The 24,499-nt window shown below is 39.2% G+C and overlaps 1 protein-coding gene across 1 annotated transcript in view; it reads right to left on the reverse strand.

Annotated features, from left to right (window-relative positions):
• Grin2a (glutamate ionotropic receptor NMDA type subunit 2A) overlaps positions 1-24,499 on the reverse strand; it is a 420,257-nt gene that overhangs the window by 78,304 nt on the left and 317,454 nt on the right. Inside the window, exons 6-8 of the mRNA XM_063226505.1 lie at positions 6,029-6,234; positions 556-724; positions 307-460 (exon numbers count right to left, since the gene is read on the reverse strand). Of these exons, the coding sequence (XP_063082575.1) occupies positions 307-460; positions 556-724; positions 6,029-6,234 (529 nt within the window). The remainder of the gene's footprint in view (positions 1-306; positions 461-555; positions 725-6,028; positions 6,235-24,499) is intronic.

Raw genomic sequence — 24,499 nt, forward strand, 5'->3', positions numbered from 1 at the left:
AAATGAATGATGTGGAGTAAGGAGTCCAGGGGAGATGGGTGTGCACTGGAGTGATTCAAATGCAAAATACTCTGGGGTGTTCTACCACTGAGCTAAATCCACACCATTTTTATGTTTTGTGAGACAGAGCCTAATTTAGTTACTCAAGTTGACCTCAAATTTGCAATCCTTCTGCCTCACCCTCCCAAGTAGCTGAGTTTATAGGCATGTACCACCACACCACACTTGATCATGCTATTTGAACCACAAGAAAAAAGACCTAGAATTCCTTAAAGAAAAGCAGTAATCACTATGAAGGTCACGTACCTAGAAAAGCAGAAGGTGAAACGGTGCCATTACTTCTTGAAACCATCACACTAATTCCTGTCTCCACAAAGGGCACAGAGAAGTCCACCACTTCAGAGCGCTCCTCATTGATGGTGAGGGAGCCCACAGCCATCACAGCCCGCTGATAGACCACCTGGATCCAAGAAAGAGCAGTATGTTCACTTATTCTTCCCAGCACACCCAAGATTTACAGGAGATGGAGAGCCTGGAGGAGGGAAGGCAACGTACTTCACCGATCATTCCATTCCACACGTTGTTAACCTTTTTGCCATGCTTCCCATTGGTCACCAGGTAGAGGTCGTAAGTGAATTTCACTGTTCTTGAGAGCTTTTTCAGGATATCGATGCAGAAGCCTTTGCAGCACTTTTTAACATTCATCCCCTCATTGGTTGAATTGCTGTGAAGACAGTCACAAGACCACAGAACTTTACTACTAGAAGACTTGTGCACTTGATTAGTGAAACTCTTGTATATTTCAGACAGGAAACTGTGGCTCAGAAAGGATACAGTGGCTTTTCCTAGGACACATAGTGAGTTTAGCATAGCAAAAGTAGAAAGTGTTCTTAATTATAACAGCTATCATGAAAAGAGCTAACACTGAGTAATTATTATGGCCAGGCACTCTTAAATGTTGCATACTAATTATTGGCTTACCCTCCACATTTCACTGAATTACATATCTTTTGTACCCCATAAAACAGGTGAGAGTCATCACCTCTAGTTTTAAGAGTTTATAATGCACTGCTTTAGGCTCTAAGTTTAGTCATTTGATGTACATTGAATCATAAAAGCATATGGGTAGTAGAGAGAAGCAGATGTGAAATTCTCAAATGAAGTGGGATTTTACTTCACTCTCTAGTTACAAATAGTTAAAACCAAAGGGAAGAAGTGAGGTTCTCTAGAAAACCATGAAGAATTCACAGTTCTCCCTATGCTGGAGTCTGCGGACTTGACTTCTGATGATACAACCAACTGTATCATAAAATGTCATTTATAACATTTTCCCTACAAACCTACAGGGCATGAAATGTGAATGGCACTCTTTGGATAAGGCATGCCTTTGACTAGGAAAAGGTCTTATTTGGATTGAAAGGACATTGCCATCTTAAATACTGTCTTGTCATCCATCAATATTATACTGACTGCCTGCCTCTCACCACTCTAATTTATTCACCTGACCAAGTCATACTCAAAGGAGGGCTAAATAAAGCTCACATATCTTTAAAAATGAAAGAAACACTGGTATTCCCAAACCAGGCAGTGAAAAGTACCTGTGCAACTCATGTAGGAAAACCACATCCTCTTTGAGCAATATACTTGACCCTACTTTGCACTAGGGCATCCCATTAGCTCAACTTTGTCTCAGCCATGCATACCAGAAAATATTCTCTGTTTTAAAATTATTTTTTTGGTACATCTACCCTTTGAAAAGTTAACAAAAAAGGATGTTCATGGAAATCCAATATTGTAATAGGAAAGTACATTCTCATGAAACAAATAGTTACAAACAAAATAATCATAGATATATAAGGGCAGATAAGTTCATGAAATAACTGGATAGAAAAACGTGAAGCATAGCTATTTTTGAATGGTAGGAAATGATTTATTTGTCATATTTTTGGTATCTCCCCCAAATAATCTAATGAGCGTGTACCATAAAGTGGAATGTGCACTATACTCAGCAGTATTGGTCTATATTTGTAGGTATGGCCATGAATGTGGACACATTGGACACTATAACTCTGAGTTGATTGAAGTGAGTTGCAAATGCACCCTTTTCAATGTTTTCCTTTGTCTTGGGACCACAGAATGCCTACCTGGAATCACCAACTGCTTCATCCTCTTATCGTGCCCTGCCTTTGGCTCAACCATCCTGCTGCTGTTGGCCAAGACCACCATGTGGGTGGTCACACGGGTGACCTGCTTTGACCTGCCACCTTCAGCTCCCACATCTGAGTGCTGCACATTCACCTGCAATGACTGGTGTGCTCCATGCTATAGACCCTTGGGAGATGAGTGTGTGCCCAACCTGATCAGTGACCCAGAGCACAGGTGGGTCAGGCTGGAGTTAAAACTGCCAGAAACGGGATAGACGTGTGTCTCAAATACATGAAATCAATGGCATAACAAAATGCCATTTTCTTCTTAGTATGCATAGCTCTGAAAAATGTGCTAAAGTCAAATTTTCTCTTTCTCCCTAAAACTATAGTCCCTTTTCCCTGTTTCTACTCACTTGTATCTCTTTCATTATCTGCTCTCTTTACCTTCTTCTGTTACAATCTTTTCTTTCACCTGGTCAAGATTCCTAAGTTGTAGGGATAAACAGAAGTCACAACACTCCAGAAATAAGACTCAGGATCATGGTATGTATGGTATTCTCCAGTCTTACTGGGAATCTCAGCCAGTTTATAAGTGAATATCCCCTCACTCCAAAGTATGCTTTTAGATATAGATGGTTAAGGATACATTCTTGCCCAATAGGTGCCCACTGAGAACTTTCTCCATACTAGGAAACCAGAACTTGGGGATACAGGATGGAAGAGGCATGGAGCAATTGTACTAATTTAGTGTGCATAGTAAGTGTGGAAACCCATAGTTGGCTCCTTTCCCAAACCTTGTGTACTCATGAAGTTTCTCTCAGCTCTTTGGCCACTCAAAAGAAAAGGTGAATTATAAAAACAATATAGGTAAAAGATCCAAAAAAAAAATGCCAATTTACTGCCTCCACAATTTTGCAGTGTGGCCAGGAGACAGGAACATAACCACACAAGTCATATAAAAGTGTGTTTAGATCCTGGGTTGGATCCTACCAACCATAAAAACTCATGTCTAAGACTCACCACTCACAATGAGCATGCATTTAGAAGGCTTGTACTTTTCAGGATGATTGGGAAGATTAAATAAAATATAGTATCTATAGCATGTCTCATATAACCATTTAAAAATAAATCTTTTCTCTTCCCACCAATGATTTGACAGTATGGTCATTTTTTCCTGCAGATCAGGTCAAATAATTTTCTCCATGCACTTGCCACACAATTAATAAGTTAGGAAAAAAATTAATTTCTCATTTCATTCTGGTTTTTTAGGCTGGTATATAACCTCCAGAACTCATCATTTACCAGAAGTGAGAAACAGCGTTTTCCCTGGAAGAGTATTACCAAGAAAACAAATATAATCACGTTGTCTCACAGGAATTTTTTTGCAGTCTGTCAGCCTGTCTTAAACCTTTGGCTTTCGGAAATGTAATTGATCTAATCTGTGTTAATGTTGGCATTAATAAATCCTAGCATTTTGCTACTGATCTCAGCTAAGTCAGACTTCTGCTTCACACAGATACATGGAACCCATGTCCCCATGTGGGAACGGGAAGCTACCACTTCACATAGGAACCAAAAACATGGGTTTAGGCTGTCAATGGTCTTCAACAAATAAGTCAATTATTTTAAAAGGAGCAATTTATTTGGATTCATTTTTCTTTACAGTAATATAGCTCAAGATTTAATGTTCTACCTGCTCTAACCTTCACAGCTACTGATTTTAAGGATTTTAAACTATTCTTACTGACTGTGAAGCACAGGAGGCGCCACCTGATGGCCCTGTTGGGACCAGGGTCATTATCAGAGGTGTTATTCTCAGAAAGGAGGAGTCCTACTGAGGTTACAGACTCTGCTTTGTGCTAGACACTCCGCTGTCTTCATGGGATCAACTTCTGCTGGTAGAACAGACCCCCAAATCACAAACTCCTTTGACAGCTTCCCCATGCTTTCTCAATTCCACCAGTCCCTATCTTTCTTGCATTTACTGGCTTTTCTTTAGTTTTCCAAACTTGTACAGTTCTTTCCTTCCTCAGGGCCTTTACCCCCATTCTTCTCTCTGCCTAAGAGGCTCTTCTCTGAGGCCTTTCCATGTCTGGCTCCATCTCATACTTTCTCCTTTACCATCTTAAACCACGACCCATGTGTGCTAATGAAGGCCCAACATACCCAGATATAATCTCTTATAAGACAATCTTATCTATTTCTGTACAAAGTGGATCACAACATGGACTGTCCCATTCTTTCACTGGTTGAGAGGTTTTCTCATGTGTCTATCACATGACTGCAAGATACTTGTGTTTTGCTTTCTTTATCAGTCTCTCCACTGTGCTCAGGACTGTGCCTTATGTGTAAACTGTGCCTCAGGCATACTTCTGTATTTGTTTACTTGTTTTATCTATAATAACATCTGTGTTATTTAATTTTGAAGATTCTAGCAAAAACCATGAAGGCATCATTTCTTGTGCTGCTTTGATAAGCGTCACCTCTTCCTCATCTCCAGGGGATAGAGGTTTGGATTGTTTAACCAAAGTAAGTCTCTTGATCTGGGAGCCATGGTGGAGGTACTAGAAAGGGGGAGATCTACTTAGCGGAGACATTTATACTTCATCATCTAGTCAGAATTTTAACTCCAAAGATATTGACTTTAATAACTTTGTTGATAAAATTTCCTCCAAAGCAAAGTGTGGCTTTATAATGCGCTCAGCAATCAAAAACATTTTACAAAATATATACCCTAGTCCCAAGCACCGAGATCTTCAGACTTGCATCTTTGGGAATAACGACTGAGGTTATGGTCTGAAGTGGAGGAATGAAGTTATTCATCCATCATCTAATCATTCAACAAACCTTAGTGTATTATGCTCTGTACTTGTCACTAAGAGTACAAAGATTAATAAGACACATCTTCTATATTTGGGAGCTCATCATTCAGGGAAAGGGCAGACAAACTATAAGCTATAAAAAGACACAGTGAGGATAGAGGTAGAGATTATCCAGGGTACAATGTAAGCAGGCAGAGCTAGCCCAATTTGAGATGGCAATGACCAAGCTTAAAGGGTAAGTGGGGGTTGGGCAGGTGGAAAGAAGTGATCAGAAAATATTCAGAAAAGAGGATTCTACCCACAGCAGGCTTTCTTTTTCTGTGAGTCCCCAACAAAGGTGGTGCACGGTAAATGTCTGCCTCAGGAAAGATCAGGGTCTTCGACCTGGTTATAGAGCTTTTTGATTCTAACAGGTGCACAGATTAAAGTAGACCCTTGATCCATGATGCCAGATCTTTCTGACATAGCAGAAGACAAGATGGTGCAAACAACACTGCCAGGTCAATTTTTACCTGGATTACATTTGAAAGTCATATACAAGTGGCATCCACTCTCAAAGGGAGGGAAATTTGTAAAACTTTGGAAAAGTGTGGATCTGGAAATATGAAAGCTAGAAGAGAGAAGAATTACTGGGGAAGGGGAGTATGAAGGGGCAGCTAAAGGCACAGAAGGGAAATCACTCCTTGAAGAAAAGACTGAAGGGCCTGCTCATCCCATGAGATGGTAAGAACTCAGCTCGCAGTCAGACAGACCAGCATCTGGGCTGTACCTTCTCACTTGCTTGATGACTTTGAACGGGTTTCTTAATTTTCTCATACCCAGTTTTATCAGTTTACCATGGGGAAATCTATCCATCTCATACTGCTATTAGAATTAAGTAAACTTAAACATGATGTCTCTGCAGGCACTTAAGTCTTTTGATCTATTTTTATTATTATGATAGTGCATATTTTCTATTTCCCCATTTTATGGCTGAATTACAGGCACTGTTACTATCTATTTAAAAGGCTATTTAAAAGGATTGACAAGCACACAGGCAACGGCTCTGCAGACACTCACTTGATCTTGACAAACTTCCGACAGGGTACAGTGTTCCTCACACAGGTCTCGGTCAACGGGTCTATGTCCTCCACGATGACAAAAGGAGCTTCCTCCAAGGTGACAATGCTGAGATGGTTGTCATCTGGCTCACAGTCAGAGAAGGACTTGTACCTTGGCCACACAGCGTGCCTCAGGCTCAGCGTCTGGTTTTCCCACTTGCCCACCTGCATCACAAACACAAAGACACACCTCTATTTTCTCGCACCACTGACTTCTAAAAGGGCAAGTCCTTTCACCTCGAAGGCACAGGAGATGTCTCCATCAGTCTTAAGGATTCTTTTGCTATCTAGCTCAACATGTGCATCCACTTATGTGCTCATAAAAATGAGGAAAAAAGAAAACCAGTCTGCTAGGCAGGTTCCCATTCCGGCTTCTGTAGAAGGTCCAGCTTCCCATTCTGGCTACTGTAGAAGGTCATCAAGCATGTATGTCTGGGACTGATGCAGAAGCACTGGTATTTTTCTGTTCCCTAATTAGTTATAATGCTCTTCCAGGCTCCGGAATTTGGATATGGAAACATAAACTTTTAAATGACAGAGGTGTGTGTTTGAATGCCCACCTCTGCTACTTACTGGCTGTACAAGTTCAAGCAAGCTGTTAAGCACCGTAACTGCCGCCTGCTCACCTGGAACGTGGGCACAATTCTACCAGCTTCCTACAGATGTCACAGGAATCAAACAAAGCAGTGCATGAAAGCAGACGCATAGTGTGGGACAGGCAGTGTAGGTTCCATCCTTTTCTTTAAAATGTGGAGGAGAGAAAATGAAAAAGGAATGCAAAAAGGTGCTAAGAAAAAGGAAAAAAAAGGACAGGTCAGAGAAAGATGCAAGTAAGGAGCACACAGGAGAAGCTTGGAGGAAGAGAACCACAAAAGGGAGACGAGCAGGTGTCATCTCAATCCCAGATATGCTTTCCCTGAAGTTGCAAATTAAGGTGAACTTTTCTTAATCCGCACAGAGTGGAGATGGTTCCTGCTTAGCATACATCAACAGCTGTCAAAACAGAATCGATTGTATTCCCTCAGAGCAGCACTCAGCATCTTAGGGAAATCAAATTGAAGGCTGTATGTTTTGAACCATAATTCTATTTGACAGCTTATTGGCACTGTTCACATCCACACTAGGAGAAGGCTGCCCCCGCCTCCCACCGTCTTTCTCCTCCTGCTCCCACACACGATTGCATGACACCACAGGTCAGCACTTTTATTTGTAATACCAACCTCAAAGAAAACACCCCGTCTAAAAAGCTAAGGGTCAAGTGCAGGCTTGCCTGCTGGTGTGACCTGCTCATCTCCTCATGAGTATCACCATAAATGAGTCTTAGGCCCTTAAAGAGAATTCAGACAGGCTGAGCACATGGGACAGGGGGGATGGGGGCAAGGAAGGGAGTGGAATCCTCACTGCCTGAGAGTACCTCATCACTTAGCTGTCCAAGTTTGCTTTCTACACTTTGAGGGATGAATAAGCCACGCAAGTACACAACACATACAACATGGCATATAACACACGTATAGGATGCTATCATTCTGTCGCTGTTGTTAGCATTTAAGACACAGCTAAAATACCACCTGATCCACACAGTCATTTTTGCTTTCCTTAGTGATCTATAACTTTGTACCCATCTCCATCATAGTATTTTGATACTATATCAGTGTTACTATGCTATAGTTACACTGTAAATATGCCAATATCACCACTCCATCAATCCCTCCACAAACATACACACACCAAATCCCACATGGTAAGGACTGTAATCTCAATTTCACTGTTCAAGGAAACAGAGAGGTGACCTAAGTTGTCTCAACACACACAAAAAGGAAGTGGTAGAACCAGGGCTGTACTTTGTAGCCATCTGGATCTAAATGTGTTTTCCCACTAAGTACACAGTGCTTCTCATTGGGCTGTGGTAACCATGCTACAGCCCAAGGCCCTTCCTTCTTTACAGATGTGGCTACAAATGGAGCAAAGTGACATACAGAGATCGCTAGGCAAAGGCATTAGGCAAAGGTCACTTACACAACAGAATCTTTAGTGATGACCCGACCACATTCCAAACCCAATACAACCACAATGGCAAAACTGCAACCCTGGGCCAACTCACAGAGATGCTACAAATGCCTTTAGCTGCCAGAGTACAATAACTTTGTAAATCCTCCCTGCCTCGCTCCCTTCCTGCCATATCCAAGCCAGTACTCATGGGATGCCAAGGTGGATGGAAGCAGGTGGCAGCAGTATGTCATTTGGTCAGGAACCCAAGCTGCAGTGTAAACATCTCCCTAGCCCCTGAGAGCTCTTACCTCCTTGGTGTCCAACAGGCTCCTCAGTACCCTTTCAAACACCAAAAACCCAACTATACATATTTATATACCAGAAAGAGGAGAACAGGCATTCTTCACTTCTACCTTCTAAATTCACATTTACAAAGTGCAGTAACCAAATCACACATTGTAGAATGGATCAGCACTTCATTCTGTAAGTATGGATTGAATGGCTACTTGGTGCTGAACACTGTGCTGTATGCTGAGGATATTGTAGTGTGAACAACAAAGATGAGCTTGCATTGAATTTTTGTGCTAAGTAGGATGTCATGAGTCTATCACACAAAAACATATAGTGCAGGAAGTCTCTGCCTACACTTATGTCAAGATTACTATGTATTTTCTCTTCCAGTATATTTTACGTTTATTTTAATATTTAGACCTTTGATCTATTTTGATTTTAGTTTAGCACATGGATAGACACGGGTCTAGTTTTAGTCTTTGGCAAGTGAAAAGTCAGTTTTTCCAGCACCATTCATTAAAGAGGCTATCTTTCTTCCAGTAAACATATTTGGCCCCTTTGTCAAAGATAAGGGGGCTGAATGTATTTAGAGTTGTGTCTGAATCTTCTAATCTGTTCCATTGATCCTCAGGTCTGGTTTTTTGTAAGTACCATGCTGATTTTATCACAGTAGCTTTGTAGTATAATTTCAAGGCAGGGATTGTGATGCTCTCTGACTTGCCTTTGTTGCCCAGAATTGCTTTTGCTATTCTGGGTCTCTTCTGGTTTCAAATGAATTTTAGGAATATTTTCTCTGGCTCTGTGAGGTATACTAATGGTATTTTGATTGGACTTGCATTAAATTTGTTTAACAATTTTGGGAGTATAGCCATTTTTCACTATGTTGGTTCTTCCTACCCATGAGCAATATCTTTCCAGTGTCTGATATTCTCCATCTCTTTTGTCAGATTACTGTAATTTTCACTGCATAGATTTTTTACTTCCCTTGTGAGAGTGACTCCTAAATATTTCATTATTTGGATACTATTGTGAAGGGTGTGATTTCTCTAATTTCTTTCTCTGAGTTTGTTGTTTGTGTATAGGAATGCTACTGATTTTCGAGTGTTGGATCTGTATCCAGCTATACTACTGAATTTTCTTATTAAATCTATACGCCTTTTGATGGAGTTTTTAGGTATTCTATATTGAGTATCATGTCATCCACAAATTACGATAATTTAACTTCTTCCTTTCCGGTGCTTATTCCTTTTATTCCTTTCTCTTGTCTAATTGCTCTGGCTAATATTTCCAGAACTATATTGAATAGGAGTAGTTATAGTGGACATTCTTCCTTGATTTCAGAGTGAAAGCTTTCAGTTTTTGACCACTTAGTATGGTGTTAGCTGTAGGGTTGTCATAGTTGGCTTTTATCAGATTGAGATAAAGATCATCTATTCTAATTCTCTATGTAGTTTTTATCATGAATGGATGTTGGACTTTGTCAAAAGCTCTTTCTTTGCATTTATTGAGATAATCACATCATTTTTGTCTTTGGCTCTATTAATGTGGTATATTACATTTATTGATATGTGTATGTTGAACCATCTCTGCCTCTCTGGGATGAATCCTACTTGATAATAGAATCTTCTTGATGATTTGCTGCATTCTGTTTGCCAGTATTTATCGAGGATTTTTGAATCTGATCACAAATGAAATGCAACGAAGAATCAACAACTGGGATGTCATCTTATTAAAAAGGTTTAGCACAACAAAAAAATCACCAATAGAGTGAAAATACAACCTAAAGTAAGAAAAAATTTTAGTTAGTTATCCCACAGACAAAGGACTTATATCTTGAACATATAAAGAATTTTTAAAAATCAAACCCCTCAAATCTGAAGACCCAATCCAAAAATAGGCATCTGAGGTGAATATGCACTTCTCTTATGAAATACAAATGGCAAATAAATATATGAAAAAATGTTCAACGTTGTCATTTAAGAGATGCAAATTAAGACAACACTCATATTCCATCCCACTCCAAAAATAATGATTTTGATCAAGAAATCAACCAATAATAAATGTTAGGGGGGCTATGAGGAAAAAATAAACACATCTCAACTATTGGTAGAAGTATAGATTGATGCGACTGCTGTAGAAATCAGTATGGAGATTCCACAAAAAATTGGATTGGAGCTCCCATTAGACCCAGCTATTTCTCTTCTGTGCATCTTCCCTGAAGAATTAAAAGCATCATACCACAGCAATATTTGTGCACCCATGTTTACAGTAGCACAATTTGTAATAGATAAATCTTGGAAACAACCTAAATGCCCACCAGCTGAAGAATGGATACAAAATATATGGTCTTTTCATACTATGGAATACTATTCAGCTCTAAAGAAGGAAAAACTTGAGACATGTGTATAAACATTGTATTGTCTCCCTGGTATGAGAGGCTGAAAAAATAAATAAAAGCCAAAATGTATAATAGATATTGTGAAATGTGAAGAAATTATTCAAAAAGAAATAGGAACTAGGTGAGGGAAAAGGAAAAGGAAGGAGAGGAAAAGGGGAAAAAAGTAAAAGTTATACTAATAGTTTCTCTTAGTTTATTGAAAAGTTTGCGTTAATGTCATTTGGAGAATTTTTATACCCATATCTTGCACTCTGAGTAACTACTTTGAAGTAACCATATGCAATCCACTATTGTTGTTTTCCTATAGTTTGTTATGAAATTTTGTTTTATTTTTCCATAAGATAAAAAAATGTAGTACAAGGTGAAAGACAACACGGGGCTAAGAGAATATGTCAAGGTGGAGAAATCAGAGGCTTCCCCAAGCAGGGGACATTTAAGCTGGAGTAGGAATCTACGACGAGCAGGAGTGGAGGAGAGGATGACCAAGAATACAGAAAGGGAGAGGATTCCAGATATGCAGGGCCCCAATGATGCAAAACCTTGAAGTCTTATTAAGGAGCCTGGATTTGCTCTAGAATCTGAGTCTATGTTTGAAATTCATGCGTGGAAACCTAATTCTCAGGATGATGATACAGGACAAGAGGGCCTTGGGACTTGGTTAGGTATTGAAAAAGAGCTCTCTTATATGTGGTTTTGCCCTTATAGAAGAGGCCTCAGAGAGCTCCCTTGTCCCCTAGTGTGTGTGTAATGCATACATGAACACACATGTACATGTATGAGTCCTACTGACTTTTCAAAAATCCTTGCTGCAAAACCCCTCCACAGGCTCCCTCACATGGAACCACAAGAAAGGCTTCAGAATCACTAACACCCTGAACTTAAAGAGCAAACAGACAGATGCCCAAGGCTCAAATCCTGGCATTGCCCTTAGCTGTGTAACCTTGTCCAAATCATACAGTCTGACTCTTACAAATAAAGTAAGAATATTTCAGTTACATACGTGGTTGGGAGGGCCGAAACTGTCTCATCTCAGAAGAGCCTAAGGAGCTATTAGGATTAAATGTACCATGGCATCCTGGAAATGATACCAGGATGGAACAGAAAAGAGGAATTTGACAAAATCTAAGACAATCTCAATAGAGAATAGCTCTATTAGATGATAATCGTGCATTAATTGGTTCATTAATTGTGACAAATACACTATAGTTATATCAGATGTTAATAATAGAGAAACTGGGTATAAAAATGAGAACTTGCTGTACTGTATTTGTGATTTCTTATAAATATAAGATTATTCCCTTGGAGAGATGTTCACTCCCAATTTCAAGAATAGGCCTCTTTTAAAACAATAAATAAATGAATAAGCCTCTATTTGGCAAATCAGTTCATTGTCTCCCCACCCATGAAGATTGACTCAGGAAAGTGCAGGAGAACTACTACAAGCCAATAAAACCTTCCTTGGAACCTTTGCTGAGATTGTTAGGATGCAGAGGTCATAATGGAACAACCTGTCAGAGAATGAAGATTAAGCTAAGAAATAGAGAGGTCAGAGCAATGAGTGGTGACCTTGCTTGTGCTCTTGTAACAATAAAAACATGTTGGATGAATACTTGCAATGTAATAGTAACATTCGTAGAACTATTTTAATTCCTACACACTCCTATACATCAAAAAAAGTTGTGAAGCTACACACAGATTGTTTTATCTCTATCATGATTATTTTGTATTTTAAAACAGTCCTCAACTCACCCAATAGGCTGTGCAAAAGAAAGGAAAAAATATCTTTACTTTCAAATAATCTGAATTTTAGTGATAAACCTTTGAGTGTTTTCAGCAAATATATTGAAGTTTTGAGGACAAAGAAAAATAATTGGTCTCTGATGGAGAAACTTGATTTTCCTAAAAGAAATATAAAAAGGGAAAATTAACTTTGTAATGACTTTTAAAATCCATTCTTGTTAGTAAAATTTAAATACAGTGCTATTAGGAACTTAACTGCTCTTTGGCAACTAGAGAGTATTTTGTGAATGGGCAGCGACTACTTATTGAAATAGCCAGCCAATATTTCCTCAGAGCAGAAATAATTTCACCTCTAGAAACTCTATGCCTCTAGTTGGCATCTACCCTTTCATTTCTGGATAAATTCAGAAAGGCACCCGAGTGGCTGTAAAGGGCTAGAAGAAATTAGGTTAATGGTGTATGTAGCTCTCCTTTGAAAGGTGTATGAGTGTTTGATCTTATTTGATCTATTTATGAAATGCTTACAGGAGACAATTAAAATAACCTCATAACTTGTCTTCTAATCTCTAGAGCCATCCCCTAAAAACACCAAAATCATGGCTCTAACCCTGCTCCAATCCTCTTGTGACACCTGCAGCCTACAAAGAAAAAATACCTTTACATAAAACTGCTCTCTACAATGTAGATCCAATAATCTCCTTCACTCTCCTCACTTCCTCTACCTCTTTCTCACAACTCCATATATATTCTGATGCTAAACCACATATACATGTACCTTTACACATACACATACTTACACCTATGCATACGGTTTAAAATGCACATGCCTACAGAAATCTACACCCTTTTACATAGATGGATCACATAAGTGCACTCGTACCTACCCAGACTCTCCAATAGACACTTATACCCTCCACATGCATGTACACATAAACGTAACACAGATGTACTTACACCTTTACATATACATGCATGCATACACACACACACACACACACACACACACACACACACACGGACACAATAATATAATGATGTACATATACAGTTTTCTCCAGACATACCCTGTACAACACCCACTTCCTTCTCAATGTGCCTACACTGCTTCTTCTGTTTGGACTCTCTCTCCTCATCTCCATGTACTGAAATCTTATCCATTCTTTTCAGACCTAACCTAAATTTACTTACAGAACCTAACTGTCTAATAGTAATTCATTTTTGTATTTTCTGAAGCTCTAGAACTTTCTTTATCACCTCAATTTCTCATTAATGAACTCAATGCACAGTTTTCTGGTGATTTCCACTGTGCTGGACACTGCAGGAGACCCTGGGACTACCAGAGTGGACCATCTTCAAAGCAGAGCTTTCCTGTTTCCAAAGCTTCAGGTCTGGTTGGAGAGATGTTAGCTCGCCATAGCAAAGTGAAAAGAGTGCCATGCTGAGATACACATAGCATACTAGGTAAGGAGACACGATTCCTATTCAGGAAAGGTATCAGAAGATGCTTCCGAGAAGGAGTGATTCCAAATATGAAGCAGACCAAGAGAGTTTGTGTGTATCTTGTTAAGGGTTTACTTTTAGACCGTAAGAGATTGAAGTATATAGAGACCTGGTGATGGGTGTTTAGTAAAGATTTTTAATCAGGGGAGTTGCTCCCCTGACTGGAAGAAGTATAACAGAATACACCTTCCTAATGCAGTGCATAGAAAGGATGTGGCTATAAGATTCTGAATGCAGAATGATTGGTTAGAAGGAAAGTGCATAAATCTGGAAGGTAGAGGCCCAGTGGAGTAAAACTGGCATGAATTCATGAGATCTCAAAGTGAGCAACTCAATATAACTCACAAGTGGACCTGTTGTATAGGGATGGAGGGCGAGCCCAGTCAGCCTTGAATCACAGTTGCATGCACCATCCTGCTGGCCATATATTCACTGCCAGGTGAACCATGTTGAGTGTAGCATAGTACTCACCCATGAAAAAATTCATTAATTATTTGCTGAATGGAACACACTCTGACCACAACATATCACCAATTTTTACTTCAGATTCAAATTTAAAAGAAGAAAGTTGCCTGTTTACTCATCTTTTCTCCTTAGACGCAAGAGAGTGGGGGTTGCAAAATTAAAAAGTCGAAGTGAAATTTATTAAAACTGAAAATGAAGCAGAGCTCACACTGCCTGCACTCCAGTCCGACTGGGCCCGGTTACCTCACAGGGTGATTTCATCTCCAAAGGAGAAATGGCTTTAAAAGAAAACTTTAGAAAATATTAGAGAACATTTCACTCTGTATAATAAGCAGTGATTTACTTCCAAGCTGGAGAAAAATATGAGTAATTAACTCTTCAGGAAGATGAAGCTAAAGAGGACAAACAAAGCAAACAGGAAGCCAATTTCTTTCCACCTGAAATACAGTCTACTAAAGGACACGAGATAAATGGCCATGAAGGAAATGTGAAATGATTTAACATCTGTATTTAGCAAAAGTAGCATTATCGATTAGCATCACTTCCATGGCTCAGCATGCACTTCTGACGCATCAACAAGCTGATAGCAGGTTTACACACAAGTAATTTTGCATTTTGAATTGCCACTTGAAACCAGAAGCAAATGTGAGTATGATTGCTCTAGAAACTATAACAAAGATGTCTGAGATGCTGCTGTAGCTTGATAGGAAGTTGAAATGTATCCTCACCACAGTACTTTCCAGCAGAGTTCAGTAATTTTTTTAAAACCAATATCTAATTGCAACTTCACCAGCAATAGTAGTGTGTTGAGACCAAGTATTACTTTTGGACTCAGTTTCCCCATGCATGGTACATGCAAAAAGTCTACAGAGCAGTCATTGTGAAGCAGGCGTGGGTTGAACCTATTTGATCGTCAGTGCTGTGGGACCTAAGTGATCGCTGACGGGGAAACTCAGAATTGTTTTACAAATACTACAGTAAAGCATGGACTTCCTTTGAATGTACTGTTTTAAATCCAATGACTGAAGGTGGTAGGATTATAAAACTTGAGTCTAGATAAGGACCCTCCCCTTAGGAATAAATTAAGAACGGTAAGTCCTAGCCAGGCTTGGTGGCACATGCCTGCAATCCTAGCCCCGAGAATGCTAAGTAAGAGTTCAAGACCAGCCTGGGTTATACAACAAGATCCTGTCTCAAAAAAAAAAAAAAAAAAAAAAAAAAAAAAAAAAAACTAAAAAAAATAAGTTCTGGGGATTCTGACTTTTGCACACGTATCCTGGGTCACTGTGTGCTGGTTAGTCTAAAGACCCTATTTTGAGAAGCAACAGGAGGGTGACGCCTTTGGCTATGGGCAGGATTGAACGCAGCCTACGAAAAAGATGGACCATCTTTCTTCTTGGGTTACTTACATAACCAATGGCAATTGCCAGCAGACCTAAATGAGTTTAATCAGCTATTAGAGCCTTAATTAAATTCTGCTCAGTTGAAATTTCAGAATTGCCTAATTGTTACACAGCTCACATTGGAGCAGTTGATTTTTTTTCTCCTATAATAACTACTCTCACTGTAAAGATGGATAAACTGTATCCATCTTTATGGATAACAGCATCATCTGTCCTAGAATATTGCACTGATCTAGTCATTCCTGGAGATGGGTTTTGATCTTTATTGGTCCAGGAACAGCCTGCACATTTCTATCCATTTTGCTCTTCATGCTCATCCAGCAGAAGAGCTCAGTGCTTATTCAAATTTAAATGTAAAAGTGAAAGTCTTTGGGATGAGAGCCACGGTTTTCTTCAGGAGTTCCTTTATCTTTAGTCTTTCCAAGTCCCTCTGTTCCCAGGTCCCCAGGGGTGGGTAGCAGTCCCATTTCTTTGGTTTACTTTTAATTCTTTGTATGCTCTTAAAAGTGATGTGTTCTATTAATTTGCTAAGCAGTTAATAGTGCTTTCTTTCTTGTCTTTGATTCCACATTGGAATGAAATAACATCAGAAGCTTGAAAAATCAGCAAAAAATAAAAAGGAGCTCTCTCATAAGCACTAATTAATTTTTTGAACATGCTCCTGGGAGTTCTTCATTGTGTAACTTCTGTATCTGTCAGCCCTCCATGGGCTGTAATAACAATTATTGAATATTTAATGAGTATACTCCCTAGCATTTATTGAGGTACTGAGATCACCCCAAGAAACATTTTCTCATTTTATTCTCATAATTCTATAGTGAAAAAAGCCATTGTTATCCTCATTTTACAGACTGGGAACAACTTAAATGACTTGCTCAAGGCCAAACAGCAAAAGACAGGTCTTGCAATCTGACCTCAGGATAATGAACATCAGATCATGGTACCATGACCACTATTGGTTAGTGCCAAGGTTGGACATTGCTTTTGCTTTGGGAAGTCCCAAGACAAATAGGAACAATATGTGTTTGTTGAGGGGCTTTTCCATGGGAAGCAGATAATTAGCACCTTGCAATGCACAGAGTGGTATCCTGGGAGGAGGAACACCTGGGTTCTGGCTCCCAGCTGTCACCGCTTTGCCTTTTGGGGACAAAGTTTTGTTTTGTTTTGTTCTGTTTTCCATGTAAAATACATAAGGAGGAGAGAGAGCAGCCCGAGGTAGTCTTGCAGTTTTCTTGCTTGTGAAAACAGTTTTATTTCCTTCATTTGCTTATGAGCTAATTCTTCTAAGGATTTGAATTAAATACTTGTAACAACAGAGCTGTTTATGAGCTTCATCTTGCAGGCTTGGGGTTAAATTCCATCATTACCAATGTGGACACCCAAAAATCAGTTAGAATAGTAGATCAGGGGAAAAAACCTATTGCTCAAAAATGACTGTTAGGTAATTTGGGAATTTTAACCAAGAAGACTGTAATTAAGGCTCTAAAAGCTGATTAGATTTCTTTTCCTCCATTTTGATTTCCATACACTTCTTGAGGGGTCCTGAAAGGAAAGACTCTACCTTTCTTTTTTGTATAATGTTGTACTCGAGACGCTGACTATCAAGACAACACAATTCTGTTCACCTTGATGCATCTGTTATTATCAGAACCCAAACATAAACTTCACTGAATTCCTAAAAGTGTAACTCCACTGAAGAAGGAAAGCAAAATGCAGATAAATCTACAAAAGCAGTCCTAAAGTAGACATAAATAAAAGTGGAGTCAAGGTAGAGGAGGCTAAGCAACAATACTGAATGAGAATTTGACCTGAGGTCAGTGCTCTGTTACAATAACAGCAACACTTATTATATTTAGCACCTTCACAAAGAATATTTAAAAATATGGTAAAGGTTTTCTTTTGACCTTCTAATGTACTTTTGCTGGGTAAATTTCAAAGATCAGTGTAGCTTCCAATTGTAAAATAAATGAAATGACATTTGCAATCTAGAATAATAAATAGCTCTTTGGGGAAGTGTTTACCTGGACAATATTTAGTAGTCTGTTCCCTTGGCGGAGTTGCCAATAATTTAGAAATTGGTCAAAAGAGACATGCTCTGATCCTGGGATGATGGCTGAGCAGGCTTTCATTTGTTCTGATGGTCAATTTATTTTTACTAGCCTAACAATTAGAAGGCTGAGCATGACTGCAGACATGACTCCTCTTACTCTTTGGCAGATTTTGAAAAGAATTAAAACATGGCAAAATTTTTGTCTAAATGTATAATCATTATTATAGAAAAGACTTAAGTTCCAGGCAATCAAATTACAGACTAAGGAAGCAGGAGGCTTCAGTGCATCAAACCTGACTTGAAAGATGTAATAGGCCAAAAGTAGATGGATTTCCTCACTCAGCATTATGTAAAAAAGTCAATTCCATTTGGATCTCGGCCCTGAACATTCGAAGTTAACCTCAGCGACAGTGTCTGCAGAGTTTTAAAATAAGGTTACAGGACCTGGGGGTATTGATCAGTTGAAAAGCATTTCATTCTCTTGCCCGTGAAAAGTTATTGGGTTGTAAATGTTGAAGCATTTGGAACTTAGTGGCAGGTCTCTGGTGGGTATTTGTGCTCTTGTATTTGGGTCAAAATAATAAATTTAAATCTTTGAGATAGATGGTTTTCTTCTTCCGAATGAAAGGACCGGCCAGAGGTTGGCGCCTGAAGCCCTGTTAGTTATTACAGGGACACTAACCAAAGCTCTTGCGCATGGATGAACTCCATCACAATGACGAAATGCACACCAGTCAGAATTTCAATTCTCCTTAGATAAGATGGTATTTTGACGGTCATTTTTCTTTGCTCAGCTCTGACCCCAAACTGCTTTGCTCCAGGCTTGCTAAGCCCTAAACTATTCCAGCAAGAAGATCCTTTGAAATGCTAAAGCCAACAGAAGATTTAACCCTAAGGAAACAGTAATAAGCTTAACCACAGTTTTGCCCACTATTAAAGTCACATCTACTGGAAAGCGCTGGGGTAGAAGGGGTTCCCATCGGATGGACCCAATAAGTGGTGTTCTTTCAGACGGTAGGGACTAAACAACCCTTGACTGTCAGTTGCATTTCACCCAAACCAATTAATCCCATCTCAAACATGAATCAACAATTCCAGAGTCCTGGAAAGCTACCAGGAAGAAATGAGAATCAAGGTAGTAATTCAGGCAACTATCAGTGTTGTGTTTGCTGCTGAATTATGTTTGTAAATTCAGAAGATGAAAACAACCCTACACTTAGAAGACCAAAGTTTACATTCAACTATCGATGACACCATGAGTTAGGCCACCCACTTAAAATGTCAGTTTTGCACAAATTGCCAGCAAAGCAAGAATCCTGATCCCTGGTTACTCTGAGTATTACAACCAATAAGCAAAGCTATTCCCTGGGCTTTCAGTCACTTTGGGTGGATAACACTGATTTAGTGCTTCCTTCATTCAACAGATGTTTAGTGTTTACTACTTCCATTAGCTGTTCTAACACTGGTAATACAGTGGTGAATGAACCCTAAATCTGGAGTCAGCAAAGGATAGTCCAGGAGCCAAATGCTATTATATAACCTATGAGTTAAGTATGGGTTTTCTATTTTTAAATAATTGAAAGAAATTAATATTTTGATACATGAAAATTGTATGAGATTTGATGCTTGAAATTATATGAGATTTGAACTTATGTTTATAAAGATTGGAACACAAGCATGCTTATTTCTTTACATATTCCCTACGCTTCTTTTCATATTGAAAAAAGCAGAGTTGAGTATCTGTCGTGTGGAAAGTATAACTCACAAAGCCTAAAATATTGACCAGCTAGGCCAAGCACCTGCTCTGTTCCCCTGCTGGATAAAGATCTTACCCATTAGTATTAAAATAAAATTAAATGCCCTCAGAATGAATTATATAATGAATTATATAATAAAATAGAAAATGCTAAGTCCTAAAAGGCCAAAGATGAAATGGACTCCGGGAATTGAAACAGTGGATCTCTAAAGAAGGAAGAAAGTTTGAAAGATGACAGTCAAGGGGAGCTATGCAGACTGCAAAGGGATCAGAGAACATGCTGAGAGAACAATGTGGAGAAAGCTCAGATACTAAAGCCAGATGAGGTGATGCACACCTGTAACCTAGTATTTCAGTAGGTTGAGGCAGGAGGATTACAAATTTTAGCCTAGGCAACTTATCAAGATCTTGCCTCAAAATAAAAAATGGGGTAGGATGTAGCTCAGTGTGAAGACCCTCGGTTCAATCCTTAGCATTGAATATAAAAAGAGGAAGAGGAAGAAGTGTTGTTGAATTTAAAAATATACAAATATGTGCCAAAATGGGTGTACCACACAATATACAAAGAGGAAGAGAAAGAGCAATAAAGGGATACATTGAGGCAACATTACAGAAGCTCTTCAATGTTTGGCTAAAATACCTACATGTACCTTGGAATTTGATGACATCTAAACTCAAATTTGTTACTGGCTTTGCACCCTTTAATGAGTGTCTCAGCCCCTGGGGATAGATAGTACTGGAGAATTTACCTATGCGTGGCTGCTATTTGCAATTTCCCACGTATCCTGTACTCACCCTATTTGCCAATAACTGATGTCACTTCCTTCATACAGACTTTCATACTTGTCAGATCATTTGGTTAAAATTTGCTATCAGTTTTTTACTGTCGCCCCACTGACCTTATCCAGTTCATTTAAGCCATTCCTTCAGGGCAGTTCACTTAGAATTGCTTGGTTTCAGAGGTTCTAAATGCAGAAACTCCAGTCTCACTGAGCTTTACTCAGGTCTCCTCCAACATCATTTTGACCCTGGGTCTTGGACCCCTCAGTTTGCTCCTAGGCTGCTCATTCTTGCTCTATATCTCCTCCATTCCAGCAGAAGCCTCTTAATCTATCACTTGAACAGACTTTTTCATACCCTCAATTATCCTGTCCTAATGTTGTCCTCCTGTCACTACCGCCCCCAGTTCTGAGTCAATCCAACCACTTCCTCATTGTAATCCACCAAGCACAGGTGGAGAGCATCACCTAGCCACCTAGAGGAATGCCACTGTAAGTTTAAGGACTCCCTCTAGAGCTAGAAATCTTTCTCCCTTTTCCTAATTGCATCTCCCTCGTTCCCTAGAAACTATTTCAAACCTTTGCACCTGCCCACAAGACTGCGGGGCTGTCAGCACCATCCTCACTCCCAGCTGACGGATCTATCTCTTAGTTCAGATCATGTGGACAACCCGCAGACTCACCCGCCTGTGCACACATGCCCTCCTTGTTCTTCCCTTCCATGATAACAAAGGCATCTCTTCTTTAGATGAATGCCGATCCCATCCTTTGAGTTCTGGACAATCCTGTTCTAAATTCCCCTCTCTTCTGAAACCAGCCCTAGCAAAAGCCCTGAGGTTCTCTCTTCTCTATGGCCAATAAGTGGTTTACACATACATCCCCCATGCCCATCCCCTCCAAGTGCCTTCCCTGTGCCGTCACCATCCTATCCCCAGTCAACTATTTTCTCCCTTGGCTGAGACAAGCTCTTTTTCCTCTGAGTATGACTTCCATGCCTCCACTTACCTTCTACCCAACATGCCTATGATTAGGACTCTTCTGCTCCCTAGCGTCCAATTGTGATGCCTAGGTTGACAATGCCTACCTCTGAGTGCCTTTCAGCAACCTCTCTCTGCTGACTCCAAGAAACCTCCATCTCCATGGGCTTAGAATAGAATTCAGCCTCTTACCTTCAATCACAAAAATAAAAATTTTTAAAGCCACACATTTTTCTCTCCCATCTGTCAAATATAAGTTCTTGAAATCCCAATGCAGGAAATATTTCTTAATTCATCTCTTGCTCTTTCCACCCCCATATATATATATATATATATATATATATATATATATATATGGCCTGTATATGTAACACACACACAGATATATATATATATAACATATATGATTGGTCACCAGGCCTCTATAGTTGTCATATGGTATTTGAGTATTTCATTGTTCACTTCTCTCCAAACTCACACCTCAGTGTGGCCTTTCCCTTCTCAGGAGTCTCTGTGGCAGCTTCTCAACAAGTCTTCTTATTTTCTGGTTGTTTTTCTCTTCAGCCACCCTCCAAGTAGCAGCTAAGGCCATCACTCTAAATATCCCTGCTGTCTAATTATTCCAAGGTTCAGCTTAAAGCTTTATGATGGCTTCTCACTACAGCTGAACCAAGCGTAAATTCAGTGATCTGAATGACCCGGCCCCTTGCCTGCCTTTTTGGCTCTATGCAAACACACCAGCCCGGCTGCTGACAGCAGCTTCTGATCCCACCCTGTGCCATATCGATTCATGAATCACACAGAAGAAATCACAGAATGCTGGGTACATTGAGCTTCCGTGTCAGTGCCAGGGTTTGAACACATACATGCTGTTCGCCTGCCCAGAAAGCTCCAACCCACTCTGCCTGGCTGTCTTCTATCTGTCCTTCAGAACCCAAATAGAGGGCAGTCTTTGAGAGGCAGTCTCTGGTCCCAAAAAGCTGGGTCTTTGCTGCCCGATCAACAAATATAAGTGCCCAGCTACTCATCTAGCTGCCTTGACAGACTCATGGAGTGCAGAGACGAGATTGTGTTTGTCTTTGTAAACCTTACATCCAGGCCAAGCCTCTAAATGCCTCTTAAATAAATCATTAACAAATGAATGCACCAATAGGCCCATCATAATTATGATCTCCCTGCTGTCAATGATCAACACTGGTTTCCTTTCAAAAACAGGTTCTGAAAATAATGAGGATTTTTGTAGCTAGCTGAACTTGACCCTGAATCTCTACCTCCAGTGCTTACCAGCTGTGCGACCTTGACTAGTTTATTCCTCTAATCCAAGTTTTCTAATCTGTAAAAATGAGCATAAGATTTGTTATCACATGATTCTTGTAAGGAATTAAATAAAATGACTGCAAAAGCACTTATTATACCATCTGCCACACAATCAGGTATTGTTCAAACAGTTTGAGGCATATTATATACAGGGAGGAGTCTATTGACTCAAGTAAGTAAACCACCAGGAAGATCACAAGCATTCAACTGAGGTTCCTTCCTACCTGCAGTACCTCACGTGGTCAAGGTTAGCACCTGAGTGTAACACCAGGACAAGATAGGGCAAGGCATCGAATTACCAGAATTCCAGGTCCAGGGTTTTCTACCAAAATAACACTTAGGAAATGCATTTTCTTTTGCCTTTTAAGAGGGGACAGATCTGTTTTTAGTTTACTGCTCTCTATTTTAGATGGAATTGATAATGCCTAATAATATAATCCAATATTGTACACAAGGAAGAAGGCCTTGCCAAAAGCAGCCTGGCACTATTTTAATTCTACCAATAAATCCAAAGGCCTGGAAATTACTTTTATTTTCATTTGCTAGTTCAAGTTTCTGCACAATTAATGCCTACCATTAATTTCATAACTATAAATGTAACTCAAGCATTCTTGGATCTTTATGCCTAGGCTTGTTGCTGTTCAATTGACTAAGAAGCTGTTTGGAAGAAGATGAAAAGAAATAGAGAGAAAGAATTTAGGTAACAGACACAGTGGAGGAATCATGCTGATCAGAAGGCTGCATGTTATTATGTGGGTAATAACATAAAAGTCCTAGAGTTTATAAAGCACTTTATGACCTACGAGTTGCTATTTATTATCTCATTTCATGTGACCTTCATGGCTAAATCACATAAAGGTTACAGAAAAATTACTACAATTTCTCAGAGCAGCAAAGTGCTGTTCATTCAGGTAACTCAGACCAGAAGGCACAGCAAATAGGTGAACTACAAGCAGCTTAATCATATGTTTCAATTTTAATCCCGTTGTGCAGGATACAAAGCAAAATCAAATGGAGAGTGATCTTCAAGAATGCCTATCTTGAGATTTTAAATCCATTCCTCTGAGAGAAAAAGAATTCTGTTGGAAAGTATAGAGAATTCACTCAAAAATATGAAAAATAGAAGAAAACAACACTAATAGTTGTCACTTAAAACTCAAGATTTGCACAATGCATGTATTACAGTTACCATTTATTAAGTTTTTCTACTAAGTCCCATCTGTATTAAATTTTTACGTAAATTATTTATAATCTCCACAAGCTGTGAAGTAGCTGGGTGATCATGATTCAATCACTTTGTTGTCTGTAAAATAAAACCAATTATAATATATGCTGATTAGGGTTGCAGTGAACATGCAATATATTAGTTAAAATAATGTACTGGGCTCAGGACCTGAAATGTAACTAGAACTTTAAAATATTAGACATTTTGTTTTTATTATTAGGAACTATACAGAAAGACCAACTCTATGAGCTTGCTATTTGAAATCTTTACTTCCCAAAGCACTGGTGGTGTTGCCTGCATTGTAGAATTTGACGGAAAAATGACTGAGGATTTTGTGTGCAAAAAAGCATACGTTTTAGAGTCAAACAAACATGGCTAAAAATATAGTTTGGATGATTGAAAATTACCTGTTCTCTGTTACCATTTTTTCTCATTTACAAAATACCAATGATAATAGTCTCAATATGTTAAGGTTTTTATATGAATTAAGAGACATTGTAAATCAAAATTCTGACTTCTAGCATTGTTACAAATTTTCTG

The sequence above is a fragment of the Cavia porcellus genome, unplaced genomic scaffold (assembly GCF_034190915.1).
Source record: "Cavia porcellus strain 051 isolate PalLab524CR breed Dunkin Hartley unplaced genomic scaffold, mCavPor4.1 scaffold_16, whole genome shotgun sequence".
Taxonomy (NCBI): domain Eukaryota; kingdom Metazoa; phylum Chordata; class Mammalia; order Rodentia; family Caviidae; genus Cavia; species Cavia porcellus.